Raw genomic sequence first — 26,793 nt, forward strand, 5'->3', positions numbered from 1 at the left:
AGGGATTTGAGGCTGGTTCCACCCCTTGCCCTGTCGCGAGCCGAAGCCGCGCGGGCTCGTGAGCAGCGGCCTGGTGCGCGCGGTAAGCGAGCGACAGAGACTGAGGGGCTCGGACGCCGCCAGAGTCGAAGCCAGAGCAGGAGTATCTGCTGCTGAGGGGCCGCCGCGAGCCCCCGGACCGTCGCTAGGCCGAGGAGGGCGCCGCGCGGCGGGTGAGTGTGACTTAGTGGCCTTACCGGCTGTGGGGCCGCTACCCACAAGCCCCTGCGGTGTGCCCCAGTCCCTTCCCCGCGGCTGGGTCCCCTTCCCGCGCCACTGCCATAGCACCTTTTTGCACCCTTTATCCAGAGTTCTCTGGTCACTTAGGCCCTCTTCCCATAGGCCCCCTCCTCTTCAGCGGTCAGTTACCCACAGGCCCTTGCGATGTGTTGCCTTTTTTTCCTTGCCTCCACCGACCCTTACCCATAATTCATTTCGCCTGTGGGGCCCAGATCTATTACCCACAACTCCCTGGCTTGAGGTTTGCTACTTTTGATCCCCTTCCTTGATCGGAGACTTCCTGCGACCCTCGCCCCATAACCTGTTATCCAAGGTATGGGACCACCAGCCGCCACTGCCTTGGACCTCCTTTCTCAGGATCCTTGATGCCCCGCAAGCCCCCAGGGACCCTCAGCCCCGCAGTTCCTTGCTCAGGACTCTGAGACTTCACTACTCAGAAATGCTTTTTCAGTCTTTGTTTCCCTTATCGGCTTCGCCCCACCTTCACACAGCCCTCCCTCCAAAACCTGCTTTCTCATTCAGATTTATTCCTTTCCCTTGTGGCTTAGGAGCACTCTGTGCCCCTACAGAACTTGTTCTGATACTGAGATTTTGCCCCTATTTCCCTCTTTTCTTGGAAGTCGAGGGATTATAGGGGCCTCATCTCTCCCAGCCCACCCTCATATAATGTGGTCCTGCTTCTGCTCTCAGACTTGGCAAGATGACCCAGTTCCTGCCACCCAACCTTCTGGCTCTCTTTGCTCCCCGTGACCCCATCCCGTACCTGCCACCCCTGGAGAAACTGCCACATGAAAAACACCACAATCAACCTTACTGTGGCATTGCGCCATACATCCGAGAGTTTGAGGTGAGTTCACTGAGCAGACGTGGACTGGGTTGGGTTCTGATGGCCGTGGGGCTGGACTGGGGAGTCCAGTCTCTGGCCAATTTTCCAGCTGTGTGATTTAGGCAGGTGACTTTTATGCTCAGTTTCCCTGTGTTGATTGGGGTTGATAATGCATCCCTTGTTGGTTTTTGTGGAAGTTCCGTAACTACCAGTTGAGGATTCCGGCTCTCGAGTTAGGTAGACCTTGGCACACCATTTATTAGCTGTGTGACCTTGGGCAAGTGGTGCATCCTTTTGGTGCTTTGATCGCTTCATCTATAGCAAGGGGATATTAGTATCTTCGCTGTAATATTGACGGAGAATTAACTGGAAATTTTATGTCACGGGGCTTGATACTAAGCAGTCAGCAAGTGTCAGTATGTATCATTATATTTACCATTTTTGTCACAGGGTGATGTTTGTAAAGGGTTAGCACCAGGTGATGGGCTGCTTAAGACCGTGGGCTTGGGGCTCTTGGGCCTCGGTTTTTTCATTTGTGAAATTGGGATAACAACTTCCACCTCTTAAGGTGTATCAGAGAACACCTGAGAAATGCTGCCAGCAGTCAGGAGAAGAAAGTTCTGGCATCGAGTGGGAAAGGGGACCTGGAGGGAGTTGCAGAGCAGGAGCTCGTAGCGAGGTGACAGACGATCGGCTCTGTAGTGGGATTTGCCGCCCACTGGTTGAACTGGTGCTTGGAAAATGTTCGCCCGTTCCACTAAGGTCATGGCCACAGGTCAGTGGCAGGCATGGGTATGTGCCCGTTACTGTGTGACGGCGCTGGCTGAGGCCTCAGGCGCTGCGCTCGGCCGTTGCCTCTGAGCACTGCGCTGTGAGCTCCGTTGGCTTCAGGCCTGGCCCCGAGTCCTGTTTATGATGGAGGACACATATGCTGCAGGTTGGTGTTCTTGATAAACACAAGAGAGTTTCTTCCATTTTTCTAGTATTTTTATTTATTTATTTATTTATTTATTTTGCTCTACGCGGGCCTCTCACTGTCGTGGCCTCTCCCGTCGCGGAGCACAGGCTCCGGACGTGCAGGCTCAGCGGCCATGGCTCACGGGCCCAGCCGCTCCGCGGCATGTGGGATCTTCCCGGACCGGGGCACGAACCCGTGTCCCCTGCATCGGCAGGCAGACTCTCAACCACTGCGCCACCAGGGAAGCCCTCTAGTATTTTTAGAGAAAGACTACAAAGTAAAAAATCAAAAATTTTTAATTAAGTTCAGTGGGCATAAAACTCCTCTGTCACATGGCTGTAGACGTTTCTGAATACCAATCCCTGGCTTCTCTACCCCTCTTGTCACAGACCAGTAACACTTCACACATAGCATTGGTCCATGGACTGCGCTTTGTTCTGCGCCCTGGAACTGTCCATGTTTGTTTGTGCACGCGTGTGTGTAAACACGCAGGGGAGCGTGGCCAAGATATTTATTATTTCCTGTCCAGGTGTCTCTTGCTGTTTTCCCCTGTTCCTCCCACCCTGTCACCTCTTCTTGTTCCCAGGACCCTCGAGATGCCCCTCCTCCAACTCGAGCAGAAACTCGGGAGGAGCGCATGGAGAGGAAGGTATGTAGTGTCTGTCTTCTGGCCCCACATCCTTTTTTGCCTCTTTCTTCAGGATGTTCCCTGACCTCAGGGCACTTCTGTCTGTATTCAGTTGTCTACCTTTCTCCTGACAGAGACGGGAAAAGATTGAGCGGCGACAGCAGGAAGTCGAGACAGAGCTGAAAATGTGTAAGTCCCTCCTTCCTCGTGTCACCTCTCGTTCGCGCACTCCTGTGCTTCTTTCCGCCCGTCCACCCCAGGACTTGAACTCGGGAAAGCGGGTCGTCAGTTCACTCTTTTAACCCCACCATTTGCCATGCATTGTATTTGGTTTAGGCATTTAAGCAGGGGAGTGTGGAGTAAGGGTGGGCAGGAAAGGAGCCTGGCACCTTGGGCTGCCTCCTGTCGGGGCCTGCACTTGGAGGGGCTCCCACAGCCCAGCCAGGTCTCACAGGGTAAGGCAGGGAGGTCCCGGCTAGTGAGGCAGTTCTGGCTCCACCTCAGCTCCCTGATCATTGGACTACGGATGTTTCATTCCTTCCAGGTACAGGAGGAATTGGAGTTTGGGATAGGGACCTTGTAGCCATTGACCAGACTTCACAAGAGGGTCACATAGCCATCTCCAGTGGCCCTTTCTTGTTAGGGCGAGGGCTTTGTAGTTAGGACTTGGGTTTTCCTCCTATACTTGTGCGTGTACGGTGAATCACTTCACTCAGAACCTTATTCCCTGGTGTGGCCCATTCCTCAGGGAGCTTATGCAAATGCTTCACAACTGAATACCTGGGCATCTAAATGAGAGCTATCTGAGCCCTGACTCTCACTGCCTTCCTGTCTTTTCTTGGACGCCTCAAAGGCATCTCAAACTCAGTGTCCAGACCATAATCAGGATTTCCTCTCCCCAGCAACCTGGTCTTTGGATGTTTCCTTTGCTGGAACATGGTCATCCAGCTTTGCAAATCATGACCTCAGTCATGACCACCCAGTTTGCTTTTAACGACTTTTTCTTGCTATTTCCCCAGCTTGTCACCAAAACCTATCCCTGTCACAAATCTGAGCCCTCTTTCCGTGTCCACCACCCAGGGCCCCTCTAGCCTGGACACGCAGTCTAATGTCTAACGGGGTTTACCTGCATCTCTGTCCCCACCAGGTTCTGGAGGGCTTTTTTTGTTTTTTTTTTTAATCTGTGCTGCACGGCCTGTGGGATATTAGTTCCCTGACCAGGGATCAAACTCACACCCTCTGCACTGGAAGTGCCAAGTCTTAACCACTGGACCGCCAGGGAAGTTCCCTCTGTGGGGCTTTTTAAAATAGAACTCTGATTGTACCTTTCTTTGCTAACACCCTTTTGGTGGGGGAGGGCACACCACGCAGCCTGCAGAATCCTAGTTCCCTAACCAGGGATTGAATCCCAGCCCTCGGCAGTGAAAGTGCAGAGTCCTAACCGCTGGACCGCCAGGGAATTCCCACACACAGCCTCCTTTTGCTTTCAGCAAAAAGACTGGAGTCCCTTCCCTGCCCACTGGGGATGCATTCTGCCCATGCTCCCCGCCTGCTCCAGCCAGCACGGGTCTCTTCTCATGCCTCTTCCTTCCCAGATGCCCTCCTGTCACTGGGTCGTTGCCTGGGCTCTTCCCTCAGTCTCACGTGATATTTGGTTTATATGGAGCTGCTCTTCGTATCTCTTGTCAGCGTCACTCCTCAAGGAAGCCCTTCGGGACTTTCTTGCTCTGGTCCGAGTCCCCGTGTACACTGAAAGCCCTGAGTCCTGCTGCAGGTTGGTCACTTCAGTCTGCAGGAAGGACTCACTGGTGAATATCTATCTTACATTGGTTCATAGTTGCTCCAGGAAGGCAGGGTTTGGATGGAATTTGCTCACCATTGTGGCCCCGGCTCCTGTAGGACCTGGCTCACAGAACTGTTGGCAGCAGGTAACTTGGGGAACCTTTCAGCTCTGCTGCTGGGGCACAGACCTTGTAGTCTGACCCACATGAGTTGTCTGTTTGCTTTAATCTTTATTGGAGTATAATTGCTTTACAATGTTGTATTAGTTTCTGTTGTAGAACAAAGTGAATCAATTACAAGTATACATATGTCCCCATATCCTCTCCCTCTTGAGCTTCCCTCCCATCCTCCCTGTCCCACCCCTCTAGGTGGTCACAGAGCATCGAACTGATCTCCCTGCGCTGTGCAGCAGCTTCCCACTAGCCACCCATTTTACATGTGGTAGTGTACACATGTCAGTGCTACTCTGTCTCAGCTGCCCCTTCCCCGCGCCACCGGCCCGTGTCCTCAAGTCCGTTCTCTACGTCTGCATCTTTATTCCTGCCCTGCCGCTAGGTTCATCAGTACCGTTTTTTTTTAGATTCCGTATATGTGCGTTAGCATACGCTGTTTGTTTTTCTCTTTCTGACTTACTTCACTTTGTGTGACAGGCTCTAGGTCCATCCACCTCATTACAAACAACTCAGTTTTGTTCCTTGTTATGGCTGAGTAATATTCCATTGTATATATGTGCCACGTCTTCTTTATCCATTCATCTCTGACCCACATGAGTTTTAACCCCACCTCTGCCACTTACAGCTGTGTGGCCTTGGATAAGTCACTTCTCCTGTTGGAAATTGTTTTTCATACTTTAAAACTGGGATCCTGGCATGTTAAACAATACTGAGGATGCAGTCAAGTCAAATTTAGAATGTGGGAAATTGTATAGGACAAACATGTGATCCAGTTTCTTTAACAAATGTTAAAAGGGTGGCAGGGGGCAGGGAGTGAACCAAATGGATTAAACAGTCAAAAGGCACCTCAGCCAAATGGTAAGTGTGGGGCTTGTTTGGATCCTGATTTAAATGAGCCAACTGTAAAAATCCAGTTTTGAAACCGTCAAGGACATTTGAACACTGGGTCTTAGTGAAGTTCAGGAATTAACGTGAACTTTTTAAGTCGTAATAGCAGTACCGTTGTTACTTTTTTTTTTTTTTCTTTTTTTTTTTAGTCTTTATTAGCAACTACAGTGGTATATCTGGGGTTTGACTTAAAATCCTGGTGGGGTTAGAGATGTAACAAGTGTAGCCATGTGGTGATAGTGGAAGCTGGTTCAGAGGGGTTCGTTACACTGTTCTCTATTTCCTTAAGTGTTTGAACTTCCCCGTGAAAGAAAAGGAAAAGGAAAGGATGGGTCAAGTATAGTAGGGTTTCCCTGCCCCTGAGAGCCTCCATCCCCAAGTACAGAAACTTGCTGTGTCTTGTCACAGTTAACAGCTACCATTCAAGGGGACCTTGCTCCTTGCTGAACACCTGACGTATTGAATATGTCATGATTTTGACTTAGAGCTTCCAAGTGCAGCAGGGGTTATTACTCCCGCTTTTAAGACAGAAGATGGCTGTTTGTGGAGGCCGGGTATGTTAGCGAAAGCAGGAGTTCTGAGATACTTCCTTCACCGTCTAAAAGCCTAATGAGTTTTCTCAGCTCCACAATCTAGTCCTTTGAGCCCCTGCTCTGGGCTGCTACCTACATAATCCCTTTTAACCAAGGATTTCCCGAGGGCAGGGTTGCCAGCGGGGTGGAGTGGAGTGAGGGTGTGTGCATGTTGACTGGTGAACCGCTCACCAACTTCATTTCATTGTCACCCTCTTCTAGCTCAGATACGTGGGTACTGTTGGCTCAGCTGCACTAGATTTTACCTTTGGTCACACTCCTGGGCCTCTTGGTTAAGGAGAAACTATAGAGACTCGTGTGGTGTGCCTGGGGTGGTTTCCCCTTTTGTCTGCCGGGCTCCTCCGGGCTGCCCATCAGGGAGCTCAGCGCTCTGCGGTCTGGCCTCCGTCCACGCGCCCAGGCAGTTGTGGGATCCCACTGCACTGCTCCTGCTCTACGTGTTAGAACACCTGCTGCCTGGTGTTGTGAGGTTTATTTCCTGTTCAATACAGTTTCAGGTCAAATGTTATCTCAGTGAGGCCTTTCCTGACCTTCCCATTAAAATTCTTCTCCCCATCTCTCTGCTATTACCGGATAGAACTAGATGGTTGCCTTATTTACCTGTTTACCTTCAGCCTCCCTCCAGTAACAGATGAGCTCCAAGAAGGCAGGCATCTTTTTTGTCTTTGTTGAATCCCCAGCACCTATGGGAGTTTCAGGCACAAAGTGCTTAATAGATATCTGTTGGGTGAATGGATGCAGATTGAGACATTTGGGCACAGAAAATTACAACCCAAAGGGATGAGGTTTGGTGAGGAAGTGAGGGACAGGCACAAAGATGGACTTGTTTGCAAAGGCTACCATCAGTTTCCAGGTAGTCATTCCTTTAAATTTGGGTTCAGTCTTCTGTTTTCCAAGAAATTCCCGAAAGTCGTCCTGAACTTAGTTTATGTCTGCAGCCAACCTCTCTCATGGGAAACAGATCTGTGACCTTTAATTCTCTGGCTTCTCTGAGAAGCTAACATGCGGGGGTTCAGCCTGGGGCCTGGGCTGTGAGGTCAGGCTGGGATGGAAAGCTGAGCTTGGCCTCTGCTGTCTGACACTTCTCTTCCATGCCTCAGGAGTTGGTTGTATTTCCATTTGCAAAATGATGGTAAATAAGTCTCAGCCTCCAGCAGTGTCTGAGCCGAATTATGTGTTCAGTAAATTATTAATGTTATTCCTTTTCTCACATTCTCATAGAATATGGCAAGTTCTTCAGAAAGTAGCACTGTATTGTAGAAGAACCGCCTCCACTGGCAATGGGCAGGGTGCCTTTGGGGCCCTGGCAGGAGTCAAGAGCCATTGTGTGTGCTGGGGCCGCCATACTTGGTGAAAAAGACTTCTTTCTTCCCAGGCCTGACCCATCAGAATCACCTCTGGCGTTGGTTTTGTAATAAGAGTCTGGTTTCTGTCTGTGGAGATGATTATTCCTCAGTGGTCTGGCGGTAGTAAGGCTGGGAGTAAGAATCTGACCCGCCTCTTGTGAGCTCCAGCGCCAGCTGTGGGTTCCTCCCTGAGGCCACAGGGCATAGGGCAGAAAGCAGGGCTTGGCCTCTGCTGGGCTTCCACTCCCAGTCTTAGGCTTGCTTGATCTCAGGTTTCCCATGGGGCTGCAGTTGCAGGCCCTGCCTGTGGGCGGCACTGTGGCCCTGCAGGTGAGAGAGGAAGCGCAGTGCCCGGAGGGATCAGGCTGCTTCTCCAGAGCTGCCTCTTTGGGCTGGTTACGCCTGGGAGGGACCTGGGCCTCAGTATACATTCGTCTGAAATGGCACTTAGGCTGGCCCCCGTCCTGTCAGCTTGAAGTCAGTCTTACCCCCTCCCTTCGTCAGCCTAAATCAACCACTTAGATGAAGGCTGCTGTGCTTTGGGGAAACCAGGGCTCAGAGGGGCACGCCCAAGGTGGCCAGGCGACTAAGAGTTCTGGGTCTCTGCCCGTCGGTCTGTTTCTGTCTTGCTCTACGATACTGTTGGCACCTTCTACTTAGAAATTCTTTTTTTCCTGCACAGGGGACCCGCACAATGATCCCAATGCTCAGGGTGATGCCTTCAAGACTCTCTTTGTGGCTAGAGTGGTGAGTCCCCAGCTCCCAATCCCTGGAGCCCCAGAGGAGTCTGGAACCCTGGACTGCTGAGAGCTTGGGTGTGGGCAGTAGACTAGGTCCCGGGGATGTTCTGAGAGCTTCTCCCACTTAACTTCATTTCTGTCTCCTTGTAGAACTATGACACGACAGAATCCAAGCTCCGGAGAGAGTTTGAGGTGTACGGACCCATCAAAAGAGTGAGTGGACCGGGGCGCGGGGAGTTTGAGTTGGACGTGTGTGGAGGGAGGGAGGAGGCTGGCCCCCAGCCCTGAGGATGCATTGCCTCATTTCTGGCTTCGGAGTCCATGGCCTGGGTTTCTATCCTGACTGCACTTCCATGCGGTAGGCTTGGGACAGCAGAAGGACAGCAAAGAGGTAGTGACTACTTGCTGCTGATTTAGAGCACAGGTCAGCTAACTACAAAGTTGGTTTTTGTAAGTAAAGTTTTGTTGGTAACCAGCCAGGCCCATTTGTTTACTGTTCTTGCGGTTGCTGTTGCCGTAAGGCAGAGTCGGTCGGGCAGTTGCGAAAGAGACCGTATGGCCCTCAGAGCTGGAAATACCTGCTGTCTTCTCTATACCTTTATAGAAAATGTATGTTGATTCTTGTTTTGGAACAAGGCTTCATGTTTAACTGACATTTCTTCATTTAATTTAAAAGTCACTTAAATGCTCTGGGCTGTAGCAAGGGCTTGAGGTCATCGTGCACATAAACTGCGAAGCCCAGGGCCATTAGAGCAGCAGTCACTCTGGGTCCTTGAAGGGACGGAGAGAGGGTCTGAGGTGTCTGTCGCTGGCATCACCCAGCCCAGGGCCTGGCATACGGGCTGTGTGACTGACAGGGTGGGACTTCCCTGTGTCAGAGCTGACCTCTGCCCCCCAGATACATATGGTCTACAGTAAGCGGTCAGGAAAGCCTCGAGGCTATGCCTTCATCGAGTACGAACACGAGCGAGACATGCATTGTGAGTACCTCCCGCCTGTGCCCTGCCCTCTGACCCTCTCTCTTCTCTGCTGCCCCAGCCCCTTCCCGTCGTCTGTCCCTGCCCCCCTCCCTGCCAAACCTGACATTAGCAATGTCTCTCTCCTCCTCCCTCTGTTTCTGATATATCTTTTTTTTTTTTATATACGTGTTTTTTTAAAAACAAAAACCAAAATCCCCCACAACGTGTGTGTGTGTGTGAACCCGGGGAGGTAAGTGTCACACGTTGAACCTCAGGGGCAAGGAGGGAGCCGGGCGGCGGCTGGGGCTAGCGGGAGGTGGGGGGAGGGTCGGAGTTTCGGGGAGCCTCTCCCCGTTCCCCCCCCCCGGAGTTGGGGGCGGCCAGGTTAGAACGAGGACTGGCCTTTGAACCTGCCCTCTCTTCCCCCAGCTGAGCTGGGGCTGGGCCACCCGACCCTCCGCCTCCCCACCCCGGCCCCCGCCCTGCTCCTCAGCGGGCAGTGGGCCGGTTGGCGTGTTCAGCGCCTGCCCCCACATCTCCAGAGCCCCCTTTGAGGCCGCGGCGGCGTCCACGTGGGCAGGGATGGGTGGGTGGGGGCGGGCAGGGCTGCGGCGTGTCCAGGGGCCGCCGTATTAATTGACTGTTCTTATTGTCACTGCAGCCACCACGCAGCTGGCTTGCAGCTGATGCTTACGCTCCCCTTACAACACCTCAGTGTATGGTTGGTATAAGGGTTTGTATCATGGGTAAGATCATTCAGCACCGCACACCAGCCCAGCTTAGCCAGGCAGCTCAGGAGCAGCGAGGCATCCCTCCTCCCATCCCCAGTCGCCCCCTCAACCTCCCCGCACCCAGAACCCTCTCCTCGTTTGGGTGCCCTTGGTCCCATCTGCCCCTCATCCATCTGCTCTCCAGTAATCCTGCTGATCCCAGGAGGGGAGAGATGAACCCCGACAGGAACGGCAGCCAGCCTCTCCAGTGGGGCTTGACCCAGCCCCCTGACTTACCTGGCTTCATGACGTCAGTGGCAAGGTGGCGGGAATACTGAAGACGGGATGCACGGGGACCAGGGCTCCGTGTGGAGCCCTGCAGCCCTCCGCTCCCTGCCCGCGCCTTCGCGGGGCTGTCACTGAGGTGGCCTTGGGGACTCGTGTCGCTCGCTGGATCCGGGGTACTCTGCCCCCGTCCTGTCGGCCGTATCACGGTTGAGGCCTCCTGGGAGGCCGTGGAGCCCAGCGGCCCAGCCGCTCTCCAGAGTGCATGGGATTGGGGACTGGGGTGCGGGAGGGTTTGAGTGACAGGCCGTAAGCAGCAGAAGGCAGTGTAGATTTTCCTGAAGACCCTCCCACTGTCTAGAGACCTAAGAGAGGGAGAGAGAGTGAAGCCTAGAAACACACATGTCACATGTTTTCTCTGCTGTTATTCCCGGGTTGGGCCTATTCTGGGGTTTGGGACACAACCAGAGCAGGGTTCCTGCGCTTGACGGTGTTCCCAGTCCTTAACTTCCTTCCCCTACCACCCTCCTCTGGGTTCAGGGGCCAAGCGGCCCCTCCCCCTCGGATCAGGGGCAGCACTCCATCTCCTGGACCCCCAAGGCTGTCCCCTTGGGTGCCAGCCTTTGGGCTGAAGCAGGTGGTGGGAGGGAGTGTGGAGTTCGAGGTGGAGAAGTCATTCCACGTGCTGAGAGGGGGTGGGCGTGTGCCTAGTTCAGCATGGACTTTATTGGGGAAAGGTGAAGGTGGACAGGTTTGCTAAGGCCTCCCTAGCCTTCTTTTTAAAATCAAACAAGATAGTCCCACGGCTTTCCAGCTCCCAGACTTGATGTTAACCCTTGTCTCCCCCTCTTTCAAGGCCTCCGTGAGGTTTCTTTGGGGTCCACCACTTCCTCTGCCTGTCTCCAGGTGGTGCAGGAGATGTGGTTCCTCTCCCCTCCATGGCTCCCTAGAATCCCTTCCCTGTAGCTTTAGCTGACCCTGTGGTGGTGGGTGTGGGGTCTGTGCGCGTACTCAGGTAAGCTTGGGGGCTCCAGGTAAGCGGTCCCGTGTCCCCCCCCCGGGAAGCCCGCCTCCTCGCCAGGCCCCCAGGAGTTGCCGAGCCCCCCCCATCCCGCTCGGTTTGGACACCCGCAAGGCCGGCATCGGTAAATGGCACCTTTTTCTCTTCCTCTGGTTGTTATTTGGGGGGGAGAGGGCTGGGGCGGGGCCGGGTATTGTGGCTGGTTGAGGACAACCCCCTAGGCCAGGGCTGGGGGTGGGAAATAGGGACTTTTTTGGCCTTCCCGACAGCCCCACGTGAGACAGGCCGGGGGTCAGGCCTGTCCTCTGCTGTGCCCTGCCCGCGAGCAGGATGTGCCTCTCCCCGCGTGTCCCCCTGTACTCCTCACCCTTCCCGAGAGGCTCAGCCTGGGCTTGGCCTCCCAGCGTTTGTTGAGCTGGGGGTGTGGAGCGAGATGGGACAGGGGCTGGGGTTGGGTGGCAGTCATCTCAGGTAAGGCAGGAGTTTTCAGTAGCACCGCACATCCCCCGTGCCTCCCTCCACGTGTCCTCTCCCCCGCCTGCTGTAGGGGCCCCTCCAGGCCCCCGGGAGCACCATAACCCGCCCTTCTGCTCCCTGCCAGCTCCTAAAGATTTCTCCCACCCCCTTCTGGTTCATTTTCTGTTCTGATGTCTGTTCCCCCCACGCTCACCCTCCCCCCCAAAAAAAATCACAGAAAAAGGAAACCGGTGTAAACTGGGGTGCAGAGCGGCCCAGCCGGGCCCCCTCCCCCAGCATGATGTTTTAGGGTGCATGCCTGGGGTTGTGGAGGAACCCTCCCCCACAGCAGAGTCCAGCCTTGAGTTAACCTCCAGTTTCTTTGCAGCGACTTTGGCCACCTTGGCGGGAGGGGGCTGCTCTGTCGAGTGGGAGTAGGAATGGCCTGGGAGCCCAGGGGGGTGGTTAGGGTCAGGATGGTGCCTGGGAGTGGTCTCACCCCCCCAATAGCGATTGGGGGTTGGTAAGGAAGCAGGTGCCGAGATGGAGCAGGCCCCTCCTGGTTTGGGAGAGGGTTGGTCTGGCTGTCAGTTGCCTGGCTGTCTGGTGGGCGTGTGTGTCTATGTGTGCGCGTGTGTAAGTGTGTGAATGGGGACACGGCCGGGGGGGTGGGGATGCCACAGAGCTGGGCCTTAGCCTGACTAGAGGACCCTCTGGGGACTCCTCCCCTCCCCCTCCCCGCATCTGTTGCAGCCGCTTACAAGCACGCAGACGGCAAGAAGATTGACGGCAGGAGGGTCCTCGTGGACGTGGAGAGGGGCCGCACCGTGAAGGGCTGGAGGCCCCGGCGGCTAGGTGAGCGCATCCTGCCCGGCCCAGGCTCGGCGTCCTGCTGGCTGCTTTCTCCCCTCTCTTTTCTGCACCCTCTGCTGCTTTCTGTCTTCTCTTCCTCTCCCAGCTGCTCACATGCTCTCTCCCTCTCTAGCTCAGCCTTTCTCGTCACCATCTTTCTCCTGGTCTGGTTTCTTACTCTGGGTTACTAGTTAGGAGCTAGAGTACTGTCTTTGAGAAGCCAGTCTGGGATCAGATTCCAGCCTACGGACTTCCTGGCTGGGGGATCTTCCCTTCCTCCTGCCTCATTTTCCTCATCCTGGAAAGTGGGAGTAACGGCAGGAGTTAGTGAGCTCAGCATCTCAGATAGCGGCGTACGGTCGGGCTTGTGAGAGTCACTCTCTCATCCACTTACACTTTGCTCCTGCTCCTTCGTTCATTCATTCATTGATTCAGCAAACGCCAGTTTGATCACCAGCTGTGTACCAGGCTTCTAGTCAAGAGCAAGACATACATAGTCTCTGCCCTCGGAGCCTCCTGCATTCAGTTCCCCCCACTCTCTGTCTCTAATTTGTCAGTCGACATCTCAGTCAAGGTCAGTTTGGTAGCAAGCACCAGAAGTACATTTGAGCTTCCTAAAGCATAAAGGGGCCTTGTTGATACAGAACCCCAGTGTCTTGGAGCCCAGGGACAGGCGATGCTTTTGGGCCTCAAGAGGACGTGGAAGCTGAACCTGAACGGTCAAGAGCCACCTTTGGCATTTCTGCAGCTTGCTCCTGCCTTGTTTGCTGTTTGTGTGGACTGTTCTCTTCTATGTCTCTCCGCACTGGCCCAGTGTGGCATTCCACAGCCCAGTCCTGGATGAGTCTCTTTACGTTTCGGGGCGGGTGGATCTAAGTGGCTCAGCATTGGACCTGGATCTGGGGCTGAGGTCCTGCCATCCAAACATGGCTATTGAGGACCAACTCTTATGAGGGTGAGTGACACAGTTGTCAGAGAAAATGACCTTCCCTGTGCAGACACCCCAGGTGGCTCCAGTACCCTCTGCTCTTATGTCTGCCTCCCAGCCCGCTGTTGTGATGCTTGACTTGCCTTTGCTGAGTAGACCACACACTCAGTCTGCTGAGTCTCTGAACTTATCAGATGGGTTCTTATCTGTCTGGTTTCTCTGGGTTGGAGTGAGTCCTTCAGAGTCTGCTGTTTCTGACTTTCTGATGGTGATACCTGGTGCATCTTGACCCAGTGCATTGCTACGTGCAAAAAAATACATTTAACCCAAACAAGTTTTATGAAACTAATTATCTTTTCTATAGGCAGTGTATACTAGTATTTTATATTCTGTTGCTTTATTATTTTTTTTTTAATATATTGGTTGCAACCAATCACATTTAATGATGTGATCCATTGCTGGGTTGTGACCTGAAAATTGAAAACACTAGTCTCTTCTGCCCCATACCTGTGATATTCCAGAAGCCCGGTTGGTTGCTTGTCCTTATTTGAATGTCTTTGATATCCAGGCTGCCTCTTTTCCTTTTTCACCCTCGTTGCTGAAAGTCATTCCTTATGTGGAATCCCAGCCCACCTCGCCGAAGCTTCCTTCCAGGCAGTGTGGGGCAGAAGCGTGCGTGAGAGGGCAGCTTCCTGGGTCTCAGCTCTGCCCTTCCTTGCAGAGTCACCCCGGGCAGGTGGCTTTATCCGAGATTGTTTCCCCATCTGAAGGAGGAGACCGTCCACTACTCCTTACAGCTGTTCAGTCATTTTGACTGCTCGCTGCACATACGATTTTATATCCTGGATGCTGTACCACGTACAGTTAGAGCGGGCAGAGCCAGACATCGTCCAGACTTTGATGGTGCGTTACAGGCTGGTGGGAGAGGCAGCTGTTAACTCACACATGTACATGTAAAATCGGAAACTCCACCTGAAGTTCTGAGAAGGAAATGTATGTGAGTCGCGGAGAACGGCTTCATCTGGTAGGTCAGGGCAGGCTTACTGAGGAAGCGTTGTTCGGGTTAATGTGTGAAGGGTAAGTAGCCGTTAACTAGACAAGGGAAATGAGGTTCCAGGGAAAGGGGTGAATGATCCCAGTAACTGGGACAGGAAAGAAATGGAGACCATGAGGAGATTGGAAAACGCCTAGGACGTGGAGAGCCAGGGCGCCTTGCTCTAAAGACAGGAAGGAGCCAGCCATGTGACGGACGTTGCTTTAGGCTGTGGGGAGCCCTTGGTGGCTTTGGAGCAGATCACGTTTTCAGTTAGAAAGACCGTCGCCGTGCTTCGTGTGGGCGTGAGGATGACTGGAAGAGAGGGTTTGCCAGGAGGCTGTGCGCGTCTGTAGTGGTGAAGATGATGAGCTTTGGAGTCAGTTACCGGCGCTCCCAGCTCGCGCTGTGGAAGGAGGTCCTCTGGTCTGTGTAGAGCGTGCGCGTCGTGGTAGAGAAGTGCGGCGGAAGGTCCTCAGGGCACCTGGCCCCGTGGGCGCCGACAGAGGTGCTCGGTGGCCTTCGCCGCGCCCTTTGCTGCCCCTCGCTCGCCCTGCTGGGGGCCCCGCCCGACTGACCCGCTGCGGTCTGCCCCCCGCCCCCAGGAGGTGGCCTAGGCGGAACCCGCAGAGGTGGCGCCGACGTCAACATCCGGCACTCCGGCCGGGACGACACCTCCCGCTACGATGAGAGGTGAGATTGGGCAGCCGGTGTCCTGGGACGGGGCGGTCAGCGGGGGAACCCTGCCGCAACCCTCTGCCCACCTCATCCAGGCCCGGCCCCTCCCCGCTTCCCCACAGGGACCGGGACCGGGACCGCGAGCGGGAGCGCAGGGAGCGGAGCCGCGAGCGAGACAAGGAGCGAGAACGACGACGCTCCCGCTCTCGGGACCGGCGGCGGCGCTCGCGGAGTCGCGACAAGGAGGAGCGGCGGCGCTCCAGGGAGCGGAGCAAGGACAAGGACCGGGACCGGAAGCGGCGCAGCAGCCGGAGCCGTGAGCGGGCGCGGCGGGAGCGGGAACGCAAGGAGGAGCTGCGAAGCGGCGGAGGTGGCGGCGACATGGCGGAGCCCTCCGAGGCCGGCGACGCGCCTCCTGATGACGGGCCTCCCGGGGAGCTGGGTCCCGACGGCCCCGATGGCCCGGAGGAGAAGGGCCGGGATCGGGATCGGGAGCGGCGTCGGAGCCACCGGAGCGAGCGGGAGCGGCGCCGGGACCGCGAGCGCGAGCGCGATCGGGAGCACAAGCGGGGGGAGCGGGGTGGGGAGCGGGGCAGGGAGGAGGCCCGAGGTGGGGCGGGCGGTGGTGGCCAGGACAACGGGCTGGAGGGCCTGGGCGGCGACGGCCGAGACATGTACATGGAGTCCGAGGGAGGCGACGGGTACCTTGCTCCAGAGAACGGGTATTTGATGGAGGCTGCGCCAGAGTGAAGAGGGCCTCCCACCGGTTGCTTGGACGTGTTCCTACCCTCCCTGTTGCTGTCGTCCTCTCCCCAAACCTTCTTGGTCACCACTTAAGTTTGCCAGCCAAGGGTAGGAGTCTCCTTATTCTGGTCTCTTGGATTTAAAAATAAAATTAATTTCTTGTTGATAATGGGCATTTGGTTTTTTCACTGCTCTTACTTTCTTCCCCAGAAGAGGGTCACCTTCTGCCTTTTGATAGCCCTACTTTGGTTGGTTTTGACTTGAGCTTTATGACCTAAGGCTGGGGCTAGCCCCACCCAGTACACCAGAGCTGTTTCAGATGGGATAAGGAAGCCCTCCCTAAGGGTCCTTGATCCCTTTGTATCTTTCTTTCCTTTTTTACGTCTCTCCCACACATTCCTTGTGCGGCTGTTCATACCCCTATCTTGGTGCGGGGATGGGGCTTAGGCATTAGAATACTCAGTGGAAGCTACAGCTTTGTGTGAAAGGGAAGCTGTTAGTCTGAGTTGGAGAGCAGGAAGAAGGGTGAGGAAATGAAACATGAGAGCAACATATAAAAGACAAAACATTCTGTAATACCATATACAGAAATAAACTCAAAATGGACTAAAGACCTGAAGGTAAGACCGGATACTATAAAACTCCTAGAGGAAAACATAGAACACACTTTGCCATAAATCGCATTGAAATTTTTTTGGTTCTGACTCCTAGAGTAATAGAAACAAAAGCAAAAAGAAACAGTTGGAACCTAGTGAAAAGCTTTTACACAGCAAAGGAAAGAAACAAAATGAAAAGACAACCTATAGAATGGGAGAAAATATTTGCAAATGATGTGACCGACAAGGGATTAATTTCCAAAATATACAAACAGCTCAATATAAAAAATACAAACAACCCAGTCAAAAATGGGCAGTAGATCAAAATAGACATTTCTCCAAAGAAGACAGAGATGGCCAACAGGCACATGAAAAGATGCTCAACATCACATTGCTAATTTAGCGAAATGCAAATCAACCACAATGAGAGATCACCTCACACCAGGCAGAATGGCCATCACCAAAAGTCTACAGACAAATGCTGGAGAGGGTGTGGAGCAAGGGGAAGCCTCCCACACTGTTGGTGGGAATGTAAATTGGTGAAGCCACTATGGAGAACAGTATGGAGGTTCCTTAAAAAACTAAAAATAGAGTCACCACATGATCCAGCAATCCCTGGGCATGTATCTGGAGAAAACTCTAACTTGAAAAGACACATGTACCCCAATGTTCATAGCAGGACTATTTACAATAGCTGAGGGAATTCCTTGGCGGTCCAGTGGTTGGGACTCTGCGCTTCCACTGCAGGGAGCATGGGTTTGATCCCTGGTTGGGGAGATCCTGCTTGCTGCGTGTCAGGGAGCTAAGATCACACAAGCCTTGGGGCCAAAAAAACCAATTAAGACTTTAAAAATGGTCCATGTCAAAAAAAAAAGAAAGATGTCTATATATTCCATGAAATATTATTACTCAGCCATAAAAAAGGAATGAAATAATGCCCTTTGCAGCAACGCGGATGGACCTAGAGATTATCATACTAAGTGAAGTAAACCAGAAAGAGGAAGATAGATAACATTATGATAACGCTTATATGTGGGATTTAAAAAAATGATACAAATGAACTTATGTACAAAACGGAAATAGACTCACAGACATAGAGAACAAACTTAACAGTTATCAACGGGGAAAGGGGGAGGGATAAATTAGGAATGCGGGATTAACAGATACACACTACTATACAGAAAATAACCAACAAGGACCTACTGCATAACTCAGGGAACTATATTCAGTATCTTGTAATAACCTATAATGGAGGGACTTCCCCGGTGGCGCAGTGGTTAAGAATCCGCCCGCCAATGCAGGGGACAATGCCTGTGCTCTAGAGCCTGCGAGCCACAACTACTGAGCTGGCGTGCCACAACTACCGAAGCCCGCGTGCCTAGAGCCCATGCTCTGCAGCAAGAGAGGCCACCACAATGAGAAGCCCACGCACCACAACGAAGTGTAGCCCCTGCTCGCCACAACTAGAGAAAGCCCGCGCGCAGCAACAAAGACCCAACGCAGCCAAAAAAAGAAAAAAACCTATAATGGAAAAGAATCTGAAAAAGTATACATATATATGTACAACTGAATCACTTTGCTGCACATCTGAAACATTGTAATCAACTATACTTCAATTTAAAGAAAAGATGCAAGAAGACTGGGTAGAGCAGAAAGTCCTCGCAGGGTCAGGACAGAAAACAGCATTACGGTTCATGATGGCAGGTTCACCGTCTGCGTTTTTACTCCATGCTTCATAATGATAGTAGAGGAGTAACAAAACGAGAGATTCCATGAGCAGTGGAGATGTCAACACATTTCTGGACTAAAGATGAGACAGGACGATGGTGAGAACACTTCAGTCTGCTGACCACTTGAGAAGGAAGCCATCCATCAGCCTTGCAGAACCCTACAGAGGCTCAAGATTACAACTCCAGGTAATAACAAGGGTAGAAGACTCGAGTAGGATTTGTACACAGAAAAATCGCCCTCTGTTTAAGCAGTCAGGATGCCTAGGAGCTGGGCATTTGCTGCCTAAGCAAATATAAGACTTACTTTTTTGTCTTTTATAAGTTTCTCAGCCTCAAGGCAAACTTGGTCTGATAAACCAGAGGCAGTCTGTCATGTAATCTGACTGACATACATCAGGATTATAGCATGCTTTTAAATTATTTATTTATTTATTTATTTTTGGCTGCGTTGGGTCTTTGTTGCTGCACACGGGCTTTCTCAAGTTGCCGAGAGCGGGGGCCACTGTTCGCTGCGGTGCGCGGGCTTCTCATTGCGTTGGCTTCTCTTGCTGCAGAGCACGGGCTCTAGCCACGCGGGCTTCAGCAACCATGGCTCACGGGCTCTAGAGCGCAGGCTCAGTAGTTGTGGCCCACGGGCCCAGTTGCTCCGCGGCATGTGGGATTCTCCCGGACTAGGGCTCGAACCCGTGTCCCCCACATTGGCAGGCGGATTCTTAACCACTGCGCAACCAGGGAAGTCCTCTCGCATGCTTTTTAACTGCCTCAGTTTTTATAAGCATATAAGCAAAGATCCCAGACCTTTGAAAACATTCTGCCAAAAGGGACCACAAGATAAATAGAGAAACTGGTCCGGGAGGAAACAATTTAGGGAATAAAAGAACTTAATACTTCTAGTGTATTTTCATAGATATCCCAGATGTTGAAACCAGACTTCTGGGCTTGGCTATGAAGAACATCCCATTTTGGACTAGCCTGGCACAGGCCAGTTATATAAAGACTGGGCTTCCCTGGTGGCGCGGCCGCGGAGCGGGTGGGCCCGTGAGCTGTGGCCGCTGGGCCTGCGCGTCCGGAGCCTGTGCTCCGCAACGGGAGAGGCCACAACAGTGAGAGGCCCGCATACCGCAAAAAAAAAAAAAAAAAAAAGACTGGACAAAACACATACAAGTAACTTGTGAAAGGCTTTGGGGAACAACCAATGTAGGCCAGACTTGACGGGAAAGGAAAGCATACAAAGGTGAACTTCATATTTACTCTTGCTTTTTCTTTCAGGACATTTGCCAGTTTAATGTGGCAGAATAGACTCAGAAAGTGGTAGAAAACTCTCAGTGGTGGAATAAACTCAGAAAGTGGCAGTCTTCGACTGGGCTGAGTTCACGGAGGTTGGACCAGACACTTGGGACTTGAGGGTGAAATTCCCAGGTGGGGCATTGAGACCCAGAATGCACATGCAATCTTCCCTCCAGGCATCTGCCAACTCCTAAGCTGCTCGTTGTGACGAGACCCCCAGTGGTCTCATCGGAAAGCAATAACGGAGGCTAAGTTCCTGAGGAGAGAGCTGAGCAGCCACGCAGTCCTACGGGAGACAGGTTGAGGTTCAAAGCCTCCATGGTTTTTAGTTCTGATGCGTATGAGCATCTATTCAAAGAGAAAAACAGTAGACAAGAGAAACAGATCCAGGGCTTCCCTGGTGGCGCAGTGGTTAAGAATCTACCTGCCATTGCAGGGGACACGGGTTTGAGCCCTGGTGCGGGAAGATCCCACATGCCGCGGAGCAACGAAGCCCGTGTGCCACAACTACTAAGCCTGTGCTCTAGAACCTGTGCTCTGCAACAAGAGAAGCCACTGCAATGAGAAGCCCGTGCACCTCAACGAAGAGTAGCTCCCGCTCGCCGCAACTAGAGAAAGCCTGCGTGCAGCAACAAGACCCAACACAGCCGAAACCAAATAAATTAAATAAACTAATTTTTTAAAAATGTGATGAAGGAAACAAAAGTAGATAGACATTACAGAAAAAAACAGAAGCTGTTCAAGAAGGGAAATTTAATCACAGGACAACATTTGATCTCTACAGCAAACAGTAAGTACTTAGACATAAGGTGAGCGCTTTATTGATTGACCTAAGAACTGGTACCATAAAGCTACCATGGGGAGAGAGGGGAAAGGTTGTAAGAGCAGAAAATCAATGTGTAATATATTGCTAACATCTAAAGTTGAAAAATTGAGAAACAGTATGTTACGTAGCTGCAGAAGCAACTAGCTGATGAAACATCTACACCTTGTTGCCTCTTGCAGTGGGGAGAGTTAGGACAGGGACAGGGGCTGGTGCTTTTCATTATTCGTCCTTCTGTATTATTTGATTTTGTTTTTAACTCTGTAACTATGTTATTTTTTTGTTAAAATAAGAGAAATATACTAGGAAGGAGAGAGGGATAGACAAACCTACTCTAGTCCTCTCACTTTGCAAAAGCCCTTTTCTGGACTCCATCCCACTAATGGTGAAGTTAACTGAGGATATCCTTTACCCGTCCCGCTGATGGTATAAAGCAACAACCAGACTCCTCCAGCCTTGTCTACATCCACATTTCTTTAGAGCATCTGATACCACTGCCTACTTCTTTTTTCAGAAACACTCTCTTCTCAGGACTTCCCTCGTGGTCCAGTGGTAAAGAATCCACCTTCCAGTGCAGGGGACGTGCGTTCGATCCCTGGTCAGGGAACTAAGATCCCACATGCCACGGGGCAACTACGCCCACACATGTCAACTACTGAGCTCGTGCACCTCAACTAGAGAGCCTGTGCGCCCCAAACTACAGAGCCCACAAACTCTGGAGCCCACACGCCACAAGTAGAGAGAGAAAACCCGCACGCCACAGTTAGAGAGAAGCCCGCGCGCCGCAACGAAGAGCCCGCATGCAACTAAGACCCGAGGCAGCCAGAAATGAATAAATAAATAAAATAAATAAAGTACGTTTTAAAATGCTTATGGTTTCTCCCACCTGGGGTTTCCTCCTACATTTCTGGCCATTCTTTGTCTTCTTCCTGAGTTTTTTTTTTTTTTTTCGGTACGCGGGCCTCTCACTGTTGTGGCCTCTCCCGTTGCGGAGCACGGGCTCCGGACGCGCAGGCTCAGCGGCCATGGCTCACGGGCCTAGCCGCTCCGCGGCATGTGAGATCTTCCCGGACCGGGGCACGAACCCGTGTCCCCTGCATCGGCAGGCGGACTCTCAACCACTGCGCCACCAGGGAAGCCCTTCTTCCTGAATTTTAAATGTTACGAGTTTTGAGGACTCAGTTCTAGGTCCTCTTCATTCTATATTCTCTTGCCTCCAGCTTTCTTGTCCATGCTTATGGCTTTATTTACCACCTTCGCCCAAATTCTCAAAACTGCTTGCAGGCCTTGGATACTGCACGGGCTCCTCAAAGTCAGAATATCCACTATCCCTCCTCCAGCATAGACCATCATAGCAAAAGCCCTCACAAGCACCTTAATATCCCCTTCTCCTCCACCTCCCAGTCCTCATATACAGTTAAGACACGTCCAAACATTTCCAAATCTGTCCACTTATCCTCCATGCCTCTGCCCTGGTCTAAGCCATCACGGGATTACTGGGATAGCCTCCTGATCTGCCCCCTGCTTCCGCTCTTGCTCGCATCCAATCCAGTCTCCACACAGTGTCCACAGTAATCTTAAAATACACATTTGAATATCACATTTTACTCTTAGGAGTTACCATGAAGTCCAAAATCCTCAGCGTGAGTATGCCAACACACAAGGCTGTGCATCAGCTGTATCCTGCCAACTTTTCACCTTCATCATAAACCACTCCAATCCTTACGCTGTTATCCAGCCACGTGGGCTCTTTCTGTTTGGAAAGTGACCCACGCCCCACCTCTTGATGATCTTACCTCCAAGGGCTCTATGTCAGTGCCCTTCGTAGATCGTCACCTCCCCCCTCCCAATTCTGATCACAGCCATAGTTGCTTGTCTACCCTGCCCCCCCCCCGCCCACCCATAGACTAAGCTCCGGGAGGGCAGTGGGCTTATCTGCCCTGCTCACCATAGTGCCCATGATCTTGGGCCCAGATGTTTAACATAGTTTGTCCAATGAATGTGGGAAAAAGGGACAGACAGGAGACAGACAGGTGTGGCGGGCAGGACAGATGAGATGGCAGGCGGTGCAGACAGAGGCTGCAGTAGGAGGGGTCACAAACCCAACCAACACACCGATGGGGTCTGAGGGCAGGGCAGCGAGACCCGAGCAGTAGCAGATAGGACGGTGCGCTCGCTGGGCCTCGCCTCCGCAGGGGGCGCTCGTCTCAGGGGCGTGGCCTCGAGCAGCCCCGCCCTCCTCGCCGGCGACCGCCAGGCGGGTGCCTCGCAGCGGCGGCGCCGACATGGCTGCTCTGGTGGAGCCGCTGGGGCTGGAGCGGGGTAAGTGCGCCAGGGGCCCCTGTCCACCCCGCCCCGGCCTGCGTCCCGGAGCCCGGTCCCCTGCCCCTCCCCCTGCAAGGCCCGGGCGGGTGGGCGGGCCCGGCGGGGGTGGGCGGGGCGGGGCGCCGAGAGTCAGACAGTCGGTGGGTGTGGGAGGGTCCGCGGGCTAGTGGGCCAGAGAGGGGGCGCCCGCTGCACACCCCTGCCTGGGTGTGTATGGGGATCCTGGGGACGCAGGGCGCCCGACTAGCCGCAGTCTCTGCCACGGACGACTCTGCGGGTGTCCGACTGGGACTCTGCTGTCCTTCCCGGGGTCTGCGCTCGCCCTTACTTGGTCTCTGGGCGCATCTCTCCGTCCTTCTCTGCGTCTTTACGTCTCTGACTCTTATGTGTCTGTGCGCCCCGCCCCCGCCCCGCAGACGTGTCCCGGGCGGTGGAGCTCCTCGAGCGGCTCCAGCGCAGCGGGGAGCTGCCCCCGCAGAAGTTGCAGGCCCTCCAGCGAGTCCTGCAGAGCCGCTTCTGCTCTGCCATCCGGGAGGTGAGAGCAACGCGGCGCCGAGCACAAGCGGGCGGCCGTGGTCCTCCTCCTGGTCGCCCCGAGCCCGGGGACTACGCCTCCCAGCAGCTACCGGGGCGGCCCTCCATGGGGTGCCCGGCTTCAGCTCAGGGGTTCTTTGGGAGCTGTAGTTTCCGCGGCCTCCGGGTCGCGGGGGAGGGGCGGATCCTTGGGTGGGAGGGTCTGGGGGCCTGGACTCCTGAGTTGAAGGGAGGAGGGGTCTGGCGGCTCCCTGATGCTGCTGCGTCCTCACCAGGTGTATGAGCAACTCTATGACACGCTGGACATCACCGGCAGTGCTGAGATCCGGGCCCACGCCACAGCCAAGGTAGGCGCCCCCCAGCCCGCTGCTCATGGTATCCACTGAATCGCATGGGCTAGCTCAATATCTACCTAATGTCATTCATTCCTGTTTCCTGCTTCGTGATTTTTGCCATATCTGTGTACCACACTTGCTATGATTTATTTATAATGTATTTTAAATAATCTCACATTTTTAGTTTGTGTCATATAAAGACATCTTTAGGAAAAAAAAAAAGACATTTTTAGCAACTACAAATGGAAACTAGTACCGAATGCCTGACTAGAAGATAACCAATGAAAACAGGGAACTAGCGTTCAACACTGTAATCTTATTAAACTACAGTTAGATGCTATTTCTTGCTGCTTGCTGGAGGCTCTCAGCTCTGTCCAGGCCTTGTTTCCCTCTGTTAAAAAACGATATTGACAAGTGTTGAGTATTCAAAACGCATGCACACCAAATGGAGACCTTCTCTTTGACAGTCTGAAGTGTCCAAAGTGACTAAAAGGGATGTACTGTCACTACGGAGTGATCTTGTGTTGAGTTCTGTGGCAGATGCCCCGTGCTTGAGGGAAGCTCTCTGGCCTAAATCCCTCTCCCTGACGCAGATCCTCCACCCTAGTCCGCATACGCATCGTGGAGGGGCCCTCACCTCCTGAGGCTTTCTCTCTCCCAGGCCACGGTGGCCGCCTTCACAGCCAGTGAGGGCCACGCACATCCCAGGGTAGTGGAACTGCCCAAGACGGATGAGGGCCTGGGCTTCAACATCATGGGGGGCAAGGAGCAGAATTCGCCCATCTACATCTCCCGTGTCATACCTGGAGGTGTGGCTGACCGCCACGGAGGCCTCAAGCGTGGGGATCAGCTGCTGTCAGTGAATGGCGTGGTGAGTGGGGAGCTGAAGCAGGGCTGGCTGGGGTCACAGCCTACCCAAGGTAGCACAGTCGCTGTTTTTCACATTCACTCAACACACACTGAGCACTGCCTCTGTGTCCGGCCCTGTGCTGGGCTTTGCTGCAGACCCTGAGAGTAATTGGCCACTGCTTCTACATTCAAGGAGTCCCTCTCTGGTGAGGGAGATAGAGCCTGACTGAAACAGTCCTAAACCAAGGAGATAATGAGGAAGCACAAGGCACTGTGAGAGCCCAGATGTGGCAGCAGACCAGTGTAGATGAGGGGAGTTTTTGCAGATGAAGGAATATTTGAGTTGGGTTTTGAAGGATGAGTAGGAGTTGGTGGAGAAGGGTGTTACTGGCAGAGCGTGTTGTGGGTAGGGTCTGTGACTCTGCACTCCTACGAGGTGAAGAGAAAGGGCTTGGTTCTGATGAAGGACTGGGGCGTGCCGGTGATGAAAATCACTGTGCTTAGAGTAGATGGAGGCACGACTAGGTAGGTGGTTGGGGCCAGTCATGCAGGGACTGAGTGCCCGCCTGAGAAGCTGGGACTTTGTCTCAAGCCTCCTGGGGACCCATGGGAGGGCTGTGAGTAGGGGAAGGATAGGCTCGGCCTGGAGACATAGAAAGACCCCTTTGGGACTCTGCGGGGGATAGACTGAAGGAAGAGACTGGAGGCCAGAAGGCCAAGGAGGAGGCTAGGGTGAGGTCCAGTGGGGAGAGGATGAGGTCTGAGCTGGGGCCTGGTGGTGGGGACAAAGAAGAGGGAGTCAGGGCAGGAGGGATGGGGCTGGAGATCATCGGGCTGCTGGGAGGGAGGGGATAAAGATGAGTCTGGAGGTCTAGCTCGGTGACTGAGGGCATATGGGGCTTGTCCCTGACATGGGGTTTCGGGGGAGGACTCTGAGCCAAGAGTGACTCTCTCGTGAGGACATGAGGCATTGGCATCTTGGGGTTGGTATCAGGGTGGGGGCAGGGTGAGGGTGGTGGGCCCCAGGCCCAGCTGTCTGCACCGCCCCTGCAGAGCGTTGAGGGTGAGCAGCATGAGAAGGCAGTGGAGTTGCTGAAGGCTGCCCAGGGCTCGGTGAAGCTGGTGGTGCGCTATACACCTCGAGTGCTGGAGGAGATGGAGGCCCGCTTTGAGAAGATGCGCTCTGCCCGGCGGCGCCAGCAACATCAGAGCTACTCGTGAGCCCTTTGCCACCACACCCCTGGGGCCTCCACTGCCTCCGGTATCCCCAGACTCCCAAACCAGGCCAATGATTTCTGAGGCCCTGATTGCCACCTCCAGCCCTGGCTCCTTTCCCTGGGATTCTGACCCTTGACCCAGGCTCTCACTCCAAGCCGTTCTGACTAAATACCTTAGGGACTCCTAGCTCACTCCCATCCCGAGATCGGGAACCTACTCCCTCTGGAACCCTCAGCCCACTTCCCTGGGCTCTTGGCTCTGGAACCCCAGTCCTGGATCTCTCCCATGCCTCCCCCGGTCCCCTCCCCTGAGCTTGGCTCCCCTCTCTTCACCCTGCTTTTAGGTCCTTGGAGTCTCGAGGCTGAAACCACAGATCTGGACCCTCACCCTCACCCCCTCCCCTGTACAGTATTTATTGTCACCAGCTCCTTATTTAAAGATCTTTGACCCTCATTGAGTGTCTGTGTCTGTTCTGCATCCGGGGGTTAGAATGTCTGGAGATGTGGGAGAAGGAGAGAAGCTGAGGTCACGACCAGACCCTTTTCTCAGACCAGAGTCTGAGAGCGGAGCTTGAGACTCTTCCCCAGGTCCGAAGGCAGAAGCTGGCCGGCTTCCTAGCGGCAAGTCCAGGCTGGAGGCTGGGACCCGGTCTGGGTCTGAGCGCTGGGTCAGAACTGAAGACAAATCCCCCTACCTTTCAGAGGTTCTGAGGGCGGAGGCCAAGCCCCCTTCCTCTGTATCTGGTCTGACAGAGGAGGCCTGAAACGCGCAAAAGTCAGTGGGCGGCCTCTGTGTGGGCGGGGCGGAGCGAACCATTAGCCTAGCCCGCCGGGGGAGCCCTCCCGGCCGCGTAATCGTCTGAGTGGGAGGCGGGGGTGGAGGTGCCACGTGCAGTTCCTGAGGCGGGCGCAAGGGGTGCAGAATAAGGTGCGCTAGCCGACCCGGCATTCACCCCACCTTCCAACCCGAGCGCGTGTCTACGGGAACTGCCCCCGCCTTAAAATCCATTCTTTACTCCCACTCTCCTGTCCCGTGCGGCGCGAGGGCCGGCGCGCGCCACCGCCGGAATCCGGGGTCGCGACTCGCGTTCCACGCCGCGCGCCACTCGCTCCAGGTGACATCATCCCCCTGCCGGGCTCCGCCTCCCGCCCCAGCCGCCGCACGCCGCTTGCCTATTGGCAGTCTCACCTTGAGCCCCGCCTCCCGCTCTCCGCCCG

General features: G+C 53.8%; 2 protein-coding genes across 3 annotated transcripts; both read left to right on the forward strand.

Annotated features, from left to right (window-relative positions):
- On the forward strand, nt 1-16,048 carry SNRNP70 (small nuclear ribonucleoprotein U1 subunit 70). 2 transcript variants are annotated; one of them, XM_081215959.1, is made up of 10 exons: nt 1-212; nt 970-1,126; nt 2,650-2,712; nt 2,826-2,880; nt 8,156-8,220; nt 8,364-8,426; nt 9,112-9,193; nt 12,398-12,499; nt 15,063-15,150; nt 15,258-16,048. In XM_081215959.1, exons 2-10 carry the CDS (start codon nt 980-982, stop codon nt 15,883-15,885), a joined length of 1,293 nt encoding a protein of 430 aa, XP_081072085.1. In that variant the 5' UTR covers nt 1-212; nt 970-979; the 3' UTR covers nt 15,886-16,048. The 2 variants fall into 2 exon arrangements, with proteins under 2 accessions (XP_081072085.1, XP_081072084.1); XM_081215958.1 differs by having other exon boundaries at nt 2-212; nt 15,231-16,048.
- Nucleotides 16,049-22,558: 6,510 nt separating this feature from the next.
- LIN7B (lin-7 homolog B, crumbs cell polarity complex component) lies at nt 22,559-26,029 on the forward strand. Its single transcript, XM_081216351.1, has 6 exons — nt 22,559-22,637; nt 23,057-23,175; nt 23,450-23,521; nt 24,171-24,380; nt 25,412-25,575; nt 25,920-26,029. Exons 1-6 carry the CDS (start codon nt 22,601-22,603, stop codon nt 25,939-25,941), a joined length of 624 nt encoding a protein of 207 aa, XP_081072477.1. The 5' UTR covers nt 22,559-22,600; the 3' UTR covers nt 25,942-26,029.
- The last annotated feature ends 764 nt before the right edge of the window (nt 26,030-26,793 follow it).

This window comes from Mesoplodon bidens, assembly GCF_964165515.1.
Source record: "Mesoplodon bidens genome assembly, chromosome: 18".
NCBI classification, from domain to species: Eukaryota; Metazoa; Chordata; class Mammalia; order Artiodactyla; family Ziphiidae; genus Mesoplodon; species Mesoplodon bidens.